The sequence below is a fragment of the Festucalex cinctus genome, chromosome 13 (assembly GCF_051991245.1).
Source record: "Festucalex cinctus isolate MCC-2025b chromosome 13, RoL_Fcin_1.0, whole genome shotgun sequence".
Taxonomy (NCBI): Eukaryota; Metazoa; Chordata; class Actinopteri; order Syngnathiformes; family Syngnathidae; genus Festucalex; species Festucalex cinctus.
In genome coordinates, this window is record NC_135423.1 from 13288594 (window position 1) to 13307380 (window position 18787).

The 18787-nt window shown below is 40.2% G+C and overlaps 2 protein-coding genes across 3 annotated transcripts; both read left to right on the forward strand.

Annotated features, from left to right (window-relative positions):
• Positions 1–19: 19 nt before the first annotated feature.
• LOC144032748 (sodium- and chloride-dependent GABA transporter 2-like) lies at positions 20–9911 on the forward strand. 2 transcript variants are annotated; one of them, XM_077540121.1, is made up of 14 exons: positions 20–1194; positions 2017–2151; positions 2395–2535; positions 3814–3889; positions 3978–4110; positions 4192–4326; positions 4398–4501; positions 4652–4776; positions 5095–5207; positions 6017–6154; positions 7329–7431; positions 7682–7782; positions 8073–8243; positions 8326–9911. In XM_077540121.1, the coding sequence occupies exons 1-14, from the start codon at positions 1050–1052 to the stop codon at positions 8428–8430; spliced, it is 1725 nt and encodes a 574-aa protein (XP_077396247.1). In that variant the 5' UTR covers positions 20–1049; the 3' UTR covers positions 8431–9911. The 2 variants fall into 2 exon arrangements, with proteins under 2 accessions (XP_077396247.1, XP_077396248.1); XM_077540122.1 differs by lacking the exon at positions 6017–6154.
• A 180-nt stretch (positions 9912–10091) lies between these two features.
• On the forward strand, positions 10092–18683 carry LOC144032750 (sodium- and chloride-dependent GABA transporter 2-like). The gene is made up of 15 exons (XM_077540124.1): positions 10092–10300; positions 12849–12996; positions 13065–13199; positions 14566–14706; positions 14791–14863; positions 14948–15080; positions 15155–15289; positions 15365–15468; positions 15587–15711; positions 16122–16234; positions 16557–16694; positions 17152–17254; positions 17487–17587; positions 17878–18048; positions 18140–18683. The coding sequence occupies exons 2-15, from the start codon at positions 12852–12854 to the stop codon at positions 18236–18238; spliced, it is 1716 nt and encodes a 571-aa protein (XP_077396250.1). The 5' UTR covers positions 10092–10300; positions 12849–12851; the 3' UTR covers positions 18239–18683.
• The last annotated feature ends 104 nt before the right edge of the window (positions 18684–18787 follow it).

The following is an 18787-nucleotide window of genomic DNA, read 5'->3' on the forward strand; positions in this document are numbered from 1 at the left end:
GTGAGTGACCAACCTGAGACAGCCCCCCTCACCCCCACCCGTGTACTCACTGCCTAAGAGCTGTATATGCCTAATTTGTACGTATACCATCAAGTTTATACAGTAGTCTTTGCTCGCGAGATGGGAGGAGCACCCTTCATTCATGAGGCCCCAGGTCAGGTTGAGTAGGGAAATAAATGCTGCTTTTGTGCCATCTGTCACCATTTTACAACTGCAGCAAAAAATTGCATCCTTGGTAAGAAAAGCAAGGTATGTAGCATTTGAAACAATAATGGCATGTGCTATTTTTAGTTAGATATTTAATGGGAAATATTGTACTTTGATGATTTGTTGTGGAATAAAAGTGGGTTTGAAAGAAATGTAATATAGGTGTTTATTGAAGTAAAAAGTGTACATTTTTAATATGTAAAGTTGCTATTTAGCTGTGTTTATGTTTGCAGTGTTTGACGATAATTAAACCAAAATTTGCACCATCTCTATGTTGTTACAGTGCCATGAAAAAGTATTTAAACTCTTCTCAAATTATTATTTATTTCCACAGCTATTATTAATTTTCTCAGCTTCCAAAAGGTTGGTAACTCCTACGTTAAAAAGATGTAGCCATCAAACTGTCTGCAGCGCGTCGATTAGCTGTATGCGGCGCACCGCGCAGTGATACGAACGAACAGAAAAATAGTGCCCGGCAATAATGGCGTCTGACTTTTTTCAGAAAGGAGTTTAGTGTGCAAAATGTACCACTCTTTTGAACACAAATTGTTTTGAGAAGAAAAAACGCTTTATTTAGGTGAACCCAGCCAACTTGCTGGACTCTTTTCCTCTCGTCCAACACCGAACCAGAACTCGTGTCACAGAACGCTGTCAGGGGTAAGTCAGTGTTGATCGCACACACTGGAGGTGAGGATGAAATAGAGATTCATGTCAAAAAATCCGAACTATCTCTTTAAAGACTTGCTCATGCAGTTCTTCATGATGTGACCTTAAGTGTGTCTCGTGTGCGTGCGTGTGTGTGTGTGTATGAAGAATTCCTTTCAGCCACACACTTTTAGAGAATGCGAGGAGGGAAACGCCAAGATGCACTTGAGGAAAGAGGACACTGGGGCAACAAGATGGAGTATCTTCTGGCTGTTGCCGGAAACGTTGTTGGCCTGGGCAATGTGTGGCGGTTTCCGTACCTGTGCTACAAAAATGGCGGTGGTAAGCAAATGTGGCCGTCGGCACTTCTTCAACACGACATATCACAAGTGTGTGTGTGTGTGTGGGGGGGGGGTGTAGCATCCTGGGTTGAAATAAAGGTGATCTCTCCAACTGATGGTTCACAATTTTTTATTGACCTTTCCTTATTGTGAACACACCGTAAGAGCTACAATACAAAACAAAATAAAATTAACAACTTAAACGGCATGTTCCATGCATACATCTTACCCCATTCAAACCCTGTACCACAAATGAATCACCTTATTGTTCATCTTTTTGCCTACAATTAACATAGTATATAAAAAATGTAACCTTGCCCGTTGCCTTTTCCTTCTAACAAAAAAAAAAAAACATATAGAGATACAAATCCTCAGTAAACAAAACAGAATCTTAAGCCTTAGCGTAGTGCGTTAGCACAATCTAGTGGGTGAAAATGATAGTGTTTCACCACGCAGCAAATTATACAAACAAACAACGTGAAATGTAACAATATTAATCCATTAACCATAAACATGACGACACAAACCTCGTTCCCTTCTCAACCAGGTGCTAATAAATAGTCGGTGAATCCTTAACCTTAGTTGTTTTCCTTCTCTCTATCTTGCTGGCGCACACACGTCTTCCTCAACCTTGGAACACTACAAAGGGCGGTATGTCGGTTTGTTACGTTTTTCCTCTCGATTTTTGACACCACTTCCTGTTCACTTCAAAATAAAATCGTCACCTATACCATACTGCAATGGCACAACGGAAAACAAAACAACACAAAAAATGCAACACCAAAAAACAATAACAGGTTCATTTACAGTGTGTAACTTTCAGGTGCGTTCCTGGTGCCATATTTGGCGTTTGTGGTGACGTGCGGCATACCGCTCTTCCTTTTGGAGACCACTTTGGGCCAGCACACACAAGAAGGTGCCATCACCTGCTGGAGGAAGCTGTGCCCGCTGGCTGAAGGTGTGCAACACTTCTCACGCATTAAAAATAATATATAGGCTATAATAAAACCAAAAAAACTCACTGTGGAGGAAACATGTTGATGTGTGAGGGACCTTTCTTATTTCAAATGTAATATTGATGTATGTTTATTTGTTTTCATGTACAGTATGCAGCTGTTCCTTGCTCCAAAACAAATTTCTCCTTATGGAGAAAAGTGAAGAAAATCATTGAACACTGAACTTGAAATGTGTGGTGTGTCAGGTATTGGCTATGGTGGGCAGCTGATCGCGCTGTACACCTGCACGACCTACATGATTATTCTGGCCTGGGCTGTTTTCTACCTGGCATTCTCCTTCAATTCTCAACTGCCCTGGAGCACCTGCGACAACGAATGGAACACAGGTGAGGTCCTACACACAATGACAACGTATGCATCATGACCCTTTTTGAGCAAATAACCCTCACCCCATTTTTCAACCTTTATGAAGGCCAAGTCATATATTACACACAAGGAGGGAAATTTGTGTCTTTATTTGCAATCAAAATAAAGATTTGTAATTTTTTTAATTAAAAAGGCAAACAAAATAAACCAATTTTCAAACAATTAAAAAAATGATGTTTTCCTTTACAAATAAAAAAAACATTGTTCTCATGAAATTACAAATTTTCAAGTTTTTAAAATTTGGCTGCAAGTTTTTTTTTTTTTTTTTTTTTTTTTTTTTTTTTGCGACTCCTGATTCTTGGTTGCAAATTTTCTTATATCTTATAAAAGCAACCCTTGATCTGTCATTTATCTGTTGCTTTGATCTAACCATTACAGTTCGTATAATCACTCAGACACTCAAGCATTAATAGCTAGACAGCATAGAGGCGGTGATGACAGCTCTGATAGTCAGACAATGTAATTCAGGTGAGTCATGACGCTATATTGCTGGTAGTTGAAACGGCATACAAATAAATGACTGTTATGATTATTTTTTTACTCATGAAGTTTTTTTTTTTTTTTTTTTTTTTTTTTTTTAATCACTCAAGCTCACACAAGCTCACATCATGTAAGCCACACATGGGTCTCCCAGGCGGGGGAGCGAACCTTTACTCATGAAGTAACCTATATGCACTTAGGTCACTGCATTCTATTAGTTCACCACTAGATGGCACTAACTTCTACACACCCTTTTAATTATGCATAAAAGTTTTCGTCACTTAACGTCATAAAACTGCAATCACTCATCACCAAAATATATGTGGCCATTTTACTTATGCCTATACATTAACCTCTAAAAAGAAATATCACGATCATCCCAATTAGAAACAGAAGCTTGGGAAAATACTGTTGGTATAAAATCGCTAATATTGGGACAATGGTTGTAATATTTTAAGAGGATAAAGTGCACACAAGTAAAGATGTCAGCGTAAATGTTGGTGAAAAATGATCTCAGTTTACATGCTTTAGGCGACATTTAGTTTTTGTACATTAGTTGTTTAGACTGTGCCTGGCACAATGACAGTAAGGCAAATGTGGAGGGACATATTACATTGGTGTTGACAACTAAAGATCCATTTGAACCTGTTTCATAAAACAAACCTGTAACCTGTATTCTGAATACGTGTTTTTTTTTCTTCTGTAACATGAAAAACTTAAAAAAAATAAAAATAAAATAAAAAATGTCATTCTTTTAGATGATTGTGTCGACATTACAACAAGGAACCACACCAACCACACTAAAGGAACCTCAGGAGCAATGGAATTCTGGGAGTAAGGGGAAAAAAATACATCAATATACAGTAGCATCTTTAAAACATTCCACGTGACAAAATATGTTGTCAATGTTCAACCTATCCAGACGTCGAGTGTTGAATATCACAGCTGGCATTGAGGAGATTGGCAGCATCAGGTGGGAGGTGCTTCTGTGCCTCCTGGCTGTGTGGGTCATTTGTTACTTCTGTATCTGGAAAGGCATCAAATCAACTGGAAAGGTGAACTTTACTGTACATCAAACTGCATCAAATAAATACTCATTTAATGCCATAACATTTTGTGCCCCTCCTCTCACCCAGGTGGTGTATTTAACTGCCACTTTCCCGTACGTGATGCTCCTCATCCTATTGATCCGAGGAATCACTCTTCCGGGAGCCAGACAAGGAGTGGAGTTCTACATTCTGCCCGAGCCCTCACGACTCGCAGACCCTCAAGTATGAATGTGTTACATGTACTCAGATGGAGGACAAACACATTTATGGTAGTGGGTGTCTTTATTGAACAGGTGTGGATGGATGCCGGCTCGCAGATCTTCTTCTCCTACAGCCTCGGTATAGGCACCCTGACTGTACTGGGCAGCTACAACAGCCGCAGCAACAATTGCTACAAGTTAGTGTCACAATTAAGCAAGAAAACAATAAACACACCTCACACCGGGACTTACCAATGGGATCCAATGCGAGTATTCCAACTATAGCACAGCCTCTTAATAGTTTGAACTTAAAACGTTCAAAAGATAAGTGTATATGTGTGTTGCAGGGATTGCTTGTGGCTGTGTTTGCTGAACAGTTGTACCAGTGTGGTAGCTGGCTTTGCTGTCTTCTCGGTGCTGGGATTCATGGCTCATGAGCAAGGCGTTCCTATTTCAGAGGTGGCCGAGTCAGGTAAACTTAAAATTTCCCTCAAGTGACCTCACTAGTCTAAACATGACATTCTGTTTAATCCTACTGTTAGGATTACACGCCAAAACATATAAGAATGACAACACAAGGATGAGAAGACAAGACTTATTCGTTTTTACTCGCAGCGAGGAGAGCAAAGTTGTCAGTTACAAACTGGCAAAGATGCTCTGCTTCCTCTCTTTTTATTGGGGATTATTTCCTGTCCGGTTACAAAAAATAGCGTTGCACTACTAAGGGGTGGGGAAAGCGCAATAGTGCAACACTGCATTATCTAAAAATAAGATATCTCGGTTTTTCCAGGTCCAGGCTTGGCGTTCATCGCGTACCCTCAGGCGGTCGCCATGATGCCGCTGCCTCAATTGTGGTCGGTCTGCTTCTTTTTCATGATCATCCTCCTGGGCCTGGACACACAGGTTCGACCACTGATTGTTGTGAATAACTTGATGTTATTCAGGTTAATATTGCGTTAGTGGAATATGTAAAGTTAAGCAACAAAATCCAGCCGTTTTTTTTTAATCCATCTCAGGGGGCGGCCATTTTACCACTAGCAGTCGACTGAAGATGACATGCCATGTTGCTCAGGGCTCAGGCAACACCCAATCACAGCTCACCTGTTTTCTGAAGCTGAGCTGTGATTGGTTGGCAGCAAGTGGCAAAATGGCCGCTGTCTGAGATGGATAAAAGCAGCTGGATTTTGCTTCATAACTCATATTCCAAAAATGTAATATTAATCAGAATGTCATGTTTAGCGAGGTCACATAAAACATATTAATGTCAAGAAACGTTTCGGGTTGACTTCCACTTTAAATGGTCCAAAGTGTTAAGTCTCATGTTTGTTGTACAATTTTCTGCCACCTGTCTTGACTAGGAGTCCCTGTGAGAAGTGTTATTGTAACTCTGAGGGACCTTCCCTGGTTAAATAAAGGTTCAGTCAGTTAAAATAATATTTCCAATAAACAATGATTTGGTACATATCTCAGTACATGTGGTGCGATTGTCAAGTTTTCGTGAGGGTTGATGTAGACTCAACTGGAGGGAAGCAAGTTGGCAAGAAAAAGGTACTAGAGTTATCCAAAACACCAAATAAACAAAGACATAAATCCAGATACAAACAAATACTGTGAAGACAAGACTTGACATGGGATAAGCAGGCAGCAACAAGATGTGACAGGGACATGACATAGACAATGAACCGACAATTTAAGCAGGCTCTTTTCTATAGTTTGTTTGCATGGAGGTGGTGATGACGTCCTTCTCAGACATATTTCCCACGGTGATGCGTCGGGCAGGCAGGCATGAAAGTTTCCTCCTGCTCTTCTGCCTCACGTGTTTCTTCTCAGAGTTCTTCATGGCCACTGAGGTGGGAATACATACTCACACTGGTTATGAATCTGTGCTGTCAAAAAGTAGCTTACTTCAATTGAAGTTCAAAACATAAACATGGTGATAGCTTATCAATCATGTGATCTGTTACCTTCCATATAGAGTAGCTCACAAAAATAAAGTTAGCTTTTCTTTCCATTTTTGTTAATAATTGTTGTATCTTATCATTTGACGGCACTAACAAAATGATACTTTGCTACTAATCAAACATTTAGTGTACAGGTTGTATCGATATCCCCTTAAATAATAACACAGCAGTAATTGTCTAAACAACCAGAAGCAAAGGTCGGGAGGCTCCACCCCTAAGCAAGGACGAGCCATCTAGTTGGGCAGATTTGTGGGGAAAAAAATTGCTCATTTGATGATGAAAGCCTGAAATTTGTTGTAAACATAGGGCAAGACCTATAGAAAAGATTCATCTACTATAGAGGGCCGTCAAAAGATTTGACCATTGGCCCATATGGCAGCCCCTCACAATGTCATATTTCTTTATATCTAAATGTTTACCTTAGATGCAAATAAAGTTGTGCAAATATATGTTCTTAAGAACACCGAGTCTAATAGAACCACAAAAAGCAGTTTTTGTGATCTATCTTGCATTTTATATATAGAATATATATATATATATATATATATATATATATATATATATATATATATATATATATATATATATATATATATATATATATATATATATATATATATATATATATATATATATATATGGCTATTACCACTTGGTCCGTAATATTTTGAGGCATTATTGCAGCCATAGAGCATCATGATTCCATGCAGTGCTGTATAATATACAGGAGCATTTGTGTTATTGGCATACGTGCGTAAAAGCAGAGGTGGGGATCATCGGTCTGTCAGTGAACTGCCATCATTATTTCAGATAAAAAGTTACACCACTTAAAAAGGCCATGCACCTGGTTTGAATATTGGGCTAAAGGAAATATTACAAAATGAAATATTTACAAAAATGAGACGGATGGATGTCGAGTCACTGTTGTGAAACAAGTACTCCTGTGGACACTTTATGAGGAATACTGTACGTGAACAAGTCTGTTGTATCTCTAATTTTATACAGGTGTACCTAATATTGTGGCCAGTGAGTCCAAATATTTCTCTTTTGATGTCGTCCTCAGGGAGGGATGTACGTCTTCCAGCTTTTCGACTACTATGCTTGCAATGGAGCCTGCCTTCTCTTTCTCTGCGTGTTTAAAAGCTTGGCAATGGGCTGGATATTTGGTAGGTTGATGGCGGGTCATGTCTTTCCTTTTTGTTTCATCGTGAGGTCATTTATGACGTCTTTTTGGCAAAAAAAATTGCAGATCTGGTAAGCTTTCATCAAGGACTTTAATTTGATACGTGAGTCAATGTGTTTTGTTGGTAACAGGTTTTTGACTTCATTGCAGTAATGAACAGTGACAACAAGTCTTACCGTAGTTTGAATATGGGCTCAAAATTGTGTGCTTTTCTTGTGTGCTTTTCCCTGAAGGCGCAGAGCGGCTGTGCGTCATCATAGCGGACATGACAGGCGAGCGTCCTAACCCGTTCTTCAAAATCTGCTGGCGCTACCTGACCCCTTTGGTTTCACTGGTGAGTGGGACTTCTCATTCTTCAGGTTTGAGCTGTTATGTGCTTGTCATCCATTTCATGACGTGCACCGTTTAACGGGTGGGCGAACTTAATTGTTCTGAAGGCCACATTTGAATTTTTTTAAACGAATGAATGTGTATGTAAATATATAAAATATATTATTTTATTAACAATGGTTTTATGATTTTATTCTTTAAATTTGTAATAAAAAAAACAATAATAAAAAAACAGTAATCAAAGTATTATCAAGTAGGTATTTAAAACTTGAATTTTTTTTTCTTGTTGTCTAGGGCTCTTTTATATATTCTCTAGTTAACTACAAGCCACTGACATTCAACCGCTGGTACGTGTATCCCACCTGGGCCTACGTGATGGGCTGGATGATGGCCCTGTCCTCCATCTTGTTGGTCCCGGGTTGGGCGCTGTATAAACTGAGCACTGCCAAGGGAACACTCAGTCAGGTGATTTCTGTGACCAAAAAAAAAAAGCAACATGATTTCGGCATATTTCAAATCAACAGTGTCATTTGTATCCATTTGTTAGCGTCTTCATGGCCTGTGCTGGCCCAAGCCGCCTGACTGCTCGTTGGCCCTAAATAGAGAGACCACGCAGCAAGACATCACTGAGGAGGATCTTGAAGGATTGTGACACAGAAAAAAGAAAAGAAAAAAAAAACCATGAACTGATCCCAAACTCCCCAATAGAAGCAGTTCTTTATATAATTCCGTTTTTATTAGGCAACCGGGCTAAAATGCTGTGTATATGTTTTCTTGTGCCAAAACATCATGCTAACATAACTGCCCAACTATTATTATTATTATTATTATTATTATTATTATTATTACTTTGTTAAAATCTCATTTTTGCAGGAAATGACTCTGAAATGAATCTGTGTTGGACGCATAAATCTTTATTGACCAATTTTTGTGATCAGCTTAACTGAGTTACCGAGAGAGGGCACCAGAGCAACAAGGTGGAGTTTCTTCTGGCTGTTGCCAGAAGCATTGTGGACCTGATGTGTTTGTCTGGAGTGTTGATTAATTGTATTAAAAACTCATCTTGGGTGGCATGGTGGAGAGTGGTTAGCACGTCCCAGTTCTGAGGACTCGGCTTCGAGTCCAGGCTCCGGCCTTCCTGGGTGGAGTTTGCATTTTCGCCCCGTGCCTGCATGGGTCTTCTCCGGGTACTCCGGTCTCCTCCCACTTTCCAAAGACATGCGTGGCAGGTTAATTGGGCGCTCCGAATTGTCCCTAGGTGTGCTTGTGAGTGTGGTTGGTTGTTCGTCTCTGTGTGCCCTGTGATTGGCTGGCAACCAGTCCAGTGTGTACCCCGCCTACTGCCCAAAGCCAGCTGAGATAGGCTCCAGCACCCCCCGCAACCCTTGTGAGGAATAAGCGGTCAAGAAAATGGATGGATGGATGGAAAAAGTCATCTTAAGCTAAATAAATAATGCTTGTTTATAGTAAATCCAGTTTGGCTGGTAGGACAGTTTCTAGCAAGCAATTGACATTTAACAGTATTATTAGGACAGAAGAACAATTTGTTCTTTGTTGTTTTTAGGCTACTTTGGAGTCAGCCAAATTTCTCCAATTGGTTCAAAATGCTGCCACTCCCCACTAAATGAGAACATGTTAGAGGGAGAACTAGCACAAGTAATTCGTATTCTGTCGTCTTTCTCCTAAATTCAATTTAGAGTTCACATTTACATTCTGCTTTCATATCTCGAAATGGTCTCACCCTGCCACAGCCCAATGGTCAGGTCAAAGGGGGCCGTGCCCGCCCGCCAAGTTGCTTGTGCTTGTCATTGTGGGTCACTTATGTTATTTCTAACCTTTATTATTTCACAAATTTTTTAATTTCACTAATTTTCCTACTACTCACTTCTTTTGTCCAGCGAATACTCCAACATGAAAACATCCAATTTACCGTTCAAATTTCAACTTACTAAAAAATTCACGCCATCTGAGGAATTTATTGTCTAATTCCACATTACTTACAATTTTCACACAATGTAAGGTTTAATTATCACATTTAAGCTTTGGCTTCATCCCATCAGTCCTTTTTCTTTTCGGGTGTTATACATTTTGTAAACTGTATGTTGAAATTTGTCATAATGAATGATTGTCCGAAAGAAAAATGAAATGAACAAATTAAATTTTCCCCATTCTTTTTCAATGGGACATTCAACTGTCCACGCCAACTTTCAGGTCCGTTTCTCAATAGATGGGGGCTGGGTGAACTCGAGATGACCTAAAAAAAAATTCTAATAACTGCAAAACAGTAACAGCACAAACAAACCTTTATGTGCCACAAACCAGCACAAAAAGGAGCACCAACGAAACAGACTATCAAATTTTGCGTGGGATGGGGGGGCAACTTCACGCACATATTGTCTCATGCACTTGTTTGTCATATTCACCTGGGTTGGCAAACAGAGGGGTTAAGTTGAATAGAGAAGCAAATTTGGTTTGTCTACCTGTTGCCATTTTACTGCTCTCTGAGGAAAATTTGCACAAGGGTAAGTGGCATTTAAAACACTAATGACATGTGCTTTTGTTTAGTTTGATATAGTTTGTGCAATATTAGAATGTTATGCTTGACTGTGGAATGAAGTGTGGATTTTATAGAAACGGTTGATGTTTTATTTTTGTTTTAGCTTTCAGTGCTCGATGTTGGAATTAGATTTTGTACCAGTAGAATGCTATATGTGTTACATTGATGCCAAGGGCCGTACACTAACAGAGATAAATCCATCAAAGGTGAGCTGATTATTTCTTTTGCTAAATTGTGGTCTCCTACGTAAATGATGTGCTGCAGCCATCATCGAAGATGCTCTCTTTATTCTTGTGGATTTAAATAAAAAGATGAAGATGAACTTCAATGTTATGGAGATCATCTAAATTTCCCCTCCAAACTTATTAATTGCTCAGTCATTCGCTTTTAACGTGACTTTAAGTGTGTGCGTCGCGTGTGTGTGTGGCTACAAGGAAGGTTCGATTTAAGTTGAGCTTTTAGGGCAGGTGTCACTAACGTGGGCACCAGGTGACCAACTCCCAGCGACCACATAAGTAATCGGTGGGCCTCTTCCAAAAATAGCTCACCAGTGACAAGTGTGTGATTTCTTTGTGCTGAGATTCTAAAAAATAAAAATATAAAAATAATGGCACTTATGAGTGAGCTAAATGTATCTTTTTGTTTTTGTAGTTTGTTTAAATCAAACTCAAACCCTTGGCATCATCCTACTGTATTTCTAGCTTTGTTAATGAACAGTGGGTCACCAGCAACAAATATCTGCGCAGTATACGAGTAAGTAAGTGGGTGTCGCAAATATGGTATGGAGTTAGAATCATGCCAAAACCCCGTAAACACAAAAAAATTTGATCTACGTACACAAAACCTGATCTACGTATATAAAGAAGCATATCTTTAACTACAAAAAAAAAAAAATGTTTTGTGTACGTAGATCACGTTTTTTGTGTTTACGGGGTTTTGGTATGATTTTAACTCCAGACATATGGCTTTAAAATTATTAAAGTTTGGAGGCGTAATTCTTTGTCGACCAATTTTTGCGGTCAGCTTAACTGAGTTACTGTGAGGTCACCAGAGCAACAAGGTGGCGTTTCTTCTGGCTGTTGCCGGGAGCATTGTGGACCTGATATGTTTATCTAGAGTGCTGATTAATTAATTGTATTAAAAAGTCATCTTAGGCTAAATAAATAATGCTTGTTTTTCCTAAATCCAGTTTGGCCGGTAGGACAGTTTCAAGCAAGCATTTTAGACAGTAACTTGAAATTGACATTTAACAGTATTATGGGGTATATGCCATGGGAGAGGCGGGACGTGATTTTGCACATCAGTTTGGTTCGGGTTGCGAACGCGCAACCGAGGGGCACAAAGTCGGAAGCACAAGTATTTTGACGTAGCCCACACGTCGCAAACCGAACCGGAACCAAACTGATGTGCCTCTTCCGTGGTATATACCCCATTCGGAGAGAAGAACATTTTGTTCTTTGTTGTTTTTAAGGCTACTTTGGAGTCAGCCAGGACTCCTTTAAATGTCTCCAATTGGTTCAAAATGCTGGCACTGACCACTCAATGAGAACATGTTAGAGGGAGAACTAGCACAAGTAATTCGTATTCTGTCGTCTTTCTACTAAATTCAATTTAGAGTTCACATTTACATTCTGCTTTCATATCTCGAAATGGTCTCACCCTGCCACAGCCCAATGGTCAGGTCATAGGGGGCCGTGCCCGCCCGCCAAGTTGCTTGTGCTTGTCATTGTGGGTCACTTATGTTATTTCTAACCTTTAATATTTCACTCATTTTTTAATTTCACTAATTTTCCTACTACTCACTTCTTTTGTCCAGCGAATACTCCAACATGAAAACATCCAATTTACCGTTCAAATTTCAACTTACTAAAAAATTCACGCCATCTGAGGAATTTATTGTCTAATTCATTACTTACAATGTTCACACAATGTAATGCTTAATTATCACATTCAATCTTCGGCTTCATCCCGTCAGTCCTTTTTCTTTTCGGGTGTTATACACGTTGTAAACTGTATGTCGAAATATATATCATAATGAATGATTGTACGAAAGGAAAAAGGAAATGAACAAATACAATTTTCCCCCTTCATTTTCAATGGGACATTCAACTTTCCATGCCCACTTCCATACATACTGTATAACTTATCATCATTACCAATACCAGATGTCTGATACTGCTCAGTGGCGTAGTTGGTAATCTAATCATAATCTCACCTCCGACTGTACATTGCAAATGTATCCATGCCCATTATGCTAAGTGATATACATGCTAACTAACTGACTATCATATCAGGAAATGTATTAAATGATTAAATGCACGTGTCCCCATTCAGCCTTGGCGGTACTCACTATTATTATTATACTCAATATTACAAGAAGTAGCTTTCAGTTTAAACAGTTTGGCAAGAGAAAGAGATCTCGCCATCAAACTGGTTAACTACTCACCCAGTTGCTCATGATGTAACCTTAAGTGTATGTCGCGTATGTGTGTGTGGCTGAAACAAACTTTTAGGCAATGCAAGGGGGAAATCGTCAAGATGCACATGAGGAGAGAGGACACTGGAGCAACAAGATTGAGTATCTTCTAGCTGTTGCCGGGAACATTGTGGGCCTGGGCAATGTATGGCGGTTTCCGTACTTGTGCTACAAAAACGGCGGTGGTAAGCAAATGTGGCCATCGGCACGACACTTCTCGCAAACATTGTGCATAATTGTGTGTAACATTCAGGTGCATTCCTGGTGCCATATCTGGCATTTGTGGTGACGTGTGGTGTACCGCTCTTCCTTTTGGATACCACTATGGGTCAGCACACACAAGAGGGTGCCATCACCTGCTGGAGGAAGCTGTGCCCACTGGCTGAAGGTGTGCAACAATCTTTCATGTACGGTACTGTAAAGTTCGATTGGAACTTTCATTGGTTCTTTTATCTTGAATGCTCACGAAACTACTAACAACCAGGAGACTGCGTATTCTTAGTTGAACTATTTAGTGGATGCCAGAAAGATCGAGTACACAGCTGATGAGCCTTACCCGCTGATTCGTGGAAGAGGACCTGCTCCATTCAAAATGATCGCTAATCATATACTAGTGGTTGTGTGGTTAGCACGTTCGAGTCCAGGCTCTGTCCTTCCTGGGTGGAGTTTGCATGTTCTCCCCGTGCCTATGTGGGTCTTCTCCGGGTACTCCGGTCTCCTCCCACATTCCAAAGACATGCATGGCTGGTTAATTGGATGCTCTGAATTGTCCCTAGGTGTGCTTGTGAGTGTGGATGGTTGTTCGTCTCTGTGTGCCCTGCGATTGGCTGGCAACCAGTTCAGGGTGTACCCCGCCTACTGTCCAAAACCAGCTGAGATAGGCTCCAGCACCCCCCATATTATTTTTCCTGATGAAAGAAGAGTATAATCTTTCTTTTGGTATGTTCCATGTTTTTATAGCAATAGAACACCGTATTCTATGGGCCTTGCAAAATCAGTCAAAATCCAGTAAAACAGCCGGGAACGAAGGGGGTTGCTTCGGTGAAAATGTTTGGGAGGGAATGAATTCATATACATGTGAAGTTTGGGATTTTTTTGGGATCTTTTGCAGACAGGTTTTTAAGTATTTCCTCTTCATCTCCTCCACGAAATACGAGCACAAATTTTAATTCCCCGCCCCCGTCATATAGTATTTTGAAAAATTAAGATTTTTTTTCCCCCCATTGTCCCAAGTCTTAACATGGTGCAGGCATGTCATGGTGCAGTCAATCGGACGAAAGGTCTAGGAGAAGTGGGCAAAAGTATGACCCCTGTAAATGTGCAAAAAAATTGCCAAAATAGGACATTAAAAAAAATAAATAAATAATTTTAGAATATGGTTGCAATGGACTTTTTTTCTACATACACGTACCTGCTAATATTTGTAGCCCTGGGTCAAACGTGCCGGGATTGGTTTTTGCTTTTCCACAATAGGGGGCGCCACGGAGCCATTTTGTTGTCATCAAATTTTTCATCACGATGAGTTTGGTGATTTTTGTGTGTGTGTTTAGGTGTTCAGAAATGTTATTCATTTTGGTAAAAAATGGAAGAAAACAAGTAAGAAATTATACAGACATAGGCAATGGCACCTTGCAGCACCATGCTCCAAGACAAATTTCTCCATTTGGAGACAAGTCAAGTCAAGTCAAGTCAAGTCAAGTCATCTTAGTCAGGAAAATCTTTGAATACTGAACCTCAAATGTGTGGTGTGTCAGGTATCGGCTATGGGGGGCAGCTGAACCTGCTGTACAGCGCCGTGACCTACAATATTATTATGGCCTGGGCTTTCTTCTACCTGGTGTTCTCTTTCAACTCTCCACTGCCCTGGAGCTCCTGTGACAACGACTGGAACACGGGTGAGGTCTTGCACATACTCCCCAAGCCTTTGTACGCTACATACGGCATATACTTCAGAGAATGAATACTTCTAATTCTTTTAGCTGATTGTGTCAACATTACAAGGCACCACACCAACCACACCAACGGAACCTCAGGAGCAATGGAATTCTGGGAGTAAGGAAGACAATACATTAAATATCACATTAAAACATTCTACGTGACACTAAATATGTTGTTGTCATTTTTGAACCTGTTCAGACGCCGAGTGTTGAAAATCTCAGGGGGCATTGAGGAGATTGGCAGCATCAGGTGGGAGGTGCTTCTGTGCCTCCTGGCTGTGTGGGTCATTTGTTACTTCTGTATCTGGAAAGGCATCAAATCAACTGGAAAGGTGAAGTCCATCAAACTGCTCGAAATAAATACTCATTAAATGCTGTGAAATCTTGTGACCCTCCTCTCACCCAGGCGGTTTATTTCACTGCCACTTTCCCATACGTGATGCTCCTCATCCTTTTGATCCGAGGAATCACTCTGCCGGGAGCCAGACAAGGAGTGGAGTTCTACATTTTTCCTGAGCCGTCACGACTCATGGACCCTCAAGTATGAATGTGTTACATTACATGCACTCTGATGGAGGAAAAACACATCTATGGCAGTGGCTGTCTTTTTGAACAGGTGTGGATGGATGCCGCCTCGCAGATCTTCTTCTCCTACAGCCTTGGTTCAGGCTCGCTAATTGTACTGGGAAGTTTCAACACCCGCAGCAACAATTGCTACAAGTTAGTGTCACCACTAAGCCATAAAAAAAAAAAAAAATATATATATATATATATATATATATATATATATATATATATATATATATATATATGATACAAATATGTTTGTGTGTTGCAGGGATTGCTTGTGGCTGTGTTTGCTGAACAGTTGTACCAGTGTGGTAGCTGGCTTTGCTGTGTTCTCAGTGCTGGGATTCATGGCTCATGAGCAAGGCGTTCCTATCGCAGAGGTGGCCGAGTCAGGTAAACTTGAAATATGCTTATAATTTTCTTTTAAGGTATTTTGGCATCTTACGGGTGGATCATCTTAATGATTGGTTCCCCATCCTGTCACTCAATCTGGAGAAATGTTTACGTAACGACGTTGTGTGTGTGCTCATTCCTAACTGCGCATGCGCACATCAAGTGTTTGTAGCATGTAGCCGGTGAGCTTGGGATTCAGCTATTCATCGTTGTAGCTCCACCGATCTCATCGCTTACTTTAAAACGGCTGAGAGTTGAAAGAGGACAGCCGTCTATGAAGCGAGGCGGTGGAAGAGATTGTAAACAGAATCATGCATGCTCGTAGTTTGTTTAAATCCAATATTTAAAAAGTGTCTTTTCCAGAGTCAAACCGGCAGACAGGGCCTTTAAACAGTCCATATTTTTCCCAGGTCCAGGCTTGGCGTTCATCGCGTACCCTCAGGCCGTCGCCATGATGCCGCTGCCTCAATTGTGGTCGGTCTGCTTCTTTGTCATGATCATCCTCCTGGGCTTGGACACACAGGTTCGAACACTGATTCCTAATCACTGTTGGAAATGATCCAATAATTGGTCCAAAAATGTATCAAATTTAGTATACCGGTAGTTGTTTGTTTGTGGCTCTGTTGAGTCTGATGTTTGTTGTACAATTTTCTGCCACCTGTCTTGACTAGGACTCTCTGTGAGAAGAGTTATTGTAACTCAATGGGATCTTCCCTTGTTAAATGAATTCAAATACCCTTTCCAATGAATTATGATTTGCTACATATCTCGATACATGTGGTGCGATTGTCAAGATTCCGTGAGGGTTGATGGAAGTGACCTTATGGCTTGACTCCTTTCTGCAGTTTGTCGACATAGAGGTGGTGATGACGTCCATCTCAGACATATTTCCCACGGTGATGCGTCGGGCAGGCAGGCATGAAAGTTTCCTCCTGCTCTTCTGCCTGGCGTGTTTCCTCTTTCAGCTCATCATGGCCACTGAGGTGGGAATACATACTCACACTGGCTATAATTCAGTGCTGTCAAAAAATAGCTTACTTCAGTTAAAGTCCATAACATAAACATGTTGATAGCTTATCATCATGTGACCAGTTACCTTCCACATAGAGTAGCTCACAAAAGTGAATTCACCTCTCACATTTTTGTTAATAATTGTTGTATCTCATATCATTGAATGACACTAACAAAGTGGAACTTTGCTACTATGTAAAGCAATTAGTGTACAACTTATAGAGCAGTCCCCTTAAAATAAACACACATGTATTCTTGTTTCACTTGACTTTACTTTGTGACTGCTTTCTATTCCATGCACAGCACTTTGTATTCAGCAACGGTTGTTTTAAAGTGCTTTATAAATAAAGTTGAGTTGAGTATTACGTAATACAGGTGTCCCTAATATTGTGGCCAGTGAGTACAAATATTTCTCTTTGATGTCTTCAGGGAGGGATGTACGTCTTTCAGATTTTCGACTATTACGCTTGCAGTGGAACCTGTGTCCTCTTTCTCTGTGTGTTTAAAAGCTTGGCAATGGGCTGGATATTTGGTAGGTTGAAGGGTCATGTATTTCATTTTTTTTTCATAGTATGGTCACGTATGACTTATTCGCAGAAGGAATTGCAGATCTGGTAAGCTTTCATCAAGGCCTTTAATTTGATATGTGAGTCGATGTGGTTTGTTGATAGCAGATTTTTGATTTTGTTACAGCAATGAACAATGAATGACAAGTCTTACCGTAGTTTGAATATGGGCTCATAATCGTGTGCTTTTCCCTGAAGGTGCAGAGCGGCTGTGCGTTATCATAGCGGACATGACAGGCGAGCGTCCTAACCCGTTCTTCAAAATCTGCTGGCGCTACCTGACCCCTTTGGTTTCACTGGTGAGTGGGACTTCGCATTCTTCAGGTTTGAGCTGCTATGTGCTTGTCATCCATTTCATGACGTGCACCGTTTAACGGGTGGGCGAACTTAATTGTTCTGAAGGCCACATTTGAATTTTTTTAAACGAATGAATGTGTATGTAAATATATAAAATATATTATTTTATTAACAATGGTTTTATGATTTTATTCTTTAAATTTGTAATTAAAAAAACAATAATAAAAAAACAGTAATCAAAGTATTATCAAGCAGGTATTTAAAACTTGATTTTTTTTTTCTTGTTGTCTAGGGCTCTTTTATATATTCTCTAGTTAACTACAAGCCACTGACATTCAACCGCTGGTACGTGTATCCCACCTGGGCCTACGTGATGGGCTGGATGATGGCCCTGTCCTCCATCTTGTTGGTGCCGGGTTGGGCGCTGTATAAACTGAGCACCGCCAAGGGAAGCCTCAGTCAGGTGATTTCTGTGACCAAAAAAAAAAAAAAAAAAAAGCAACATGATTTTGGCATATTTCAAATCAACAGTGTCATTTGTATCCATTTGTTAGCGTCTCCATGGCCTGTGCTGGCCCAAGCCGCCTGACTGCTCGCTGGCCCTAAATAGAGAGACCACGCAGCAAGACATCACTGAGGAGGATCTTGAATGATTGTGATACAGAAAAAATAAAAAATAGATAAAACACTCACAGATCCCAAACTCCCCAATAGAAGCAGTTCTTTATATAATTCCGTTTTTATTAGGCAACCGGGCGAAAATGCTGTGTATATGTTTTCTTGTGCCAAAACATCATGCCAACATAACTGCCCAACTATTATTATTATTATTATTATTATTATTATTATTATTATTATTATTATTATTATTATTATTACTTTGTCAAAATCTCATTTTTTGCAGGAAATGACTCTGAAATGAACCTGTGTTGGACGCATAAATCTTTGTTGACCAATTTTTGTGATCAGCTTAACTGAGTTACCGAGAGAGGGCACCAGAGCAACAAGGTGGAGTTTCTTCTGGCTGTTGCCAGAAGCATTGTGGACCTGATGTGTTTGTCTGGAGTGTTGATTAATTGTATTAAAAACTCATCTTGGGTGGCATGGTGGAGAGTGGTTAGCACGTCCCAGTTCTGAGGACTCGGCTTCGAGTCCAGGCTCCGGCCTTCCTGGGTGGAGTTTGCATTTTCGCCCCGTGCCTG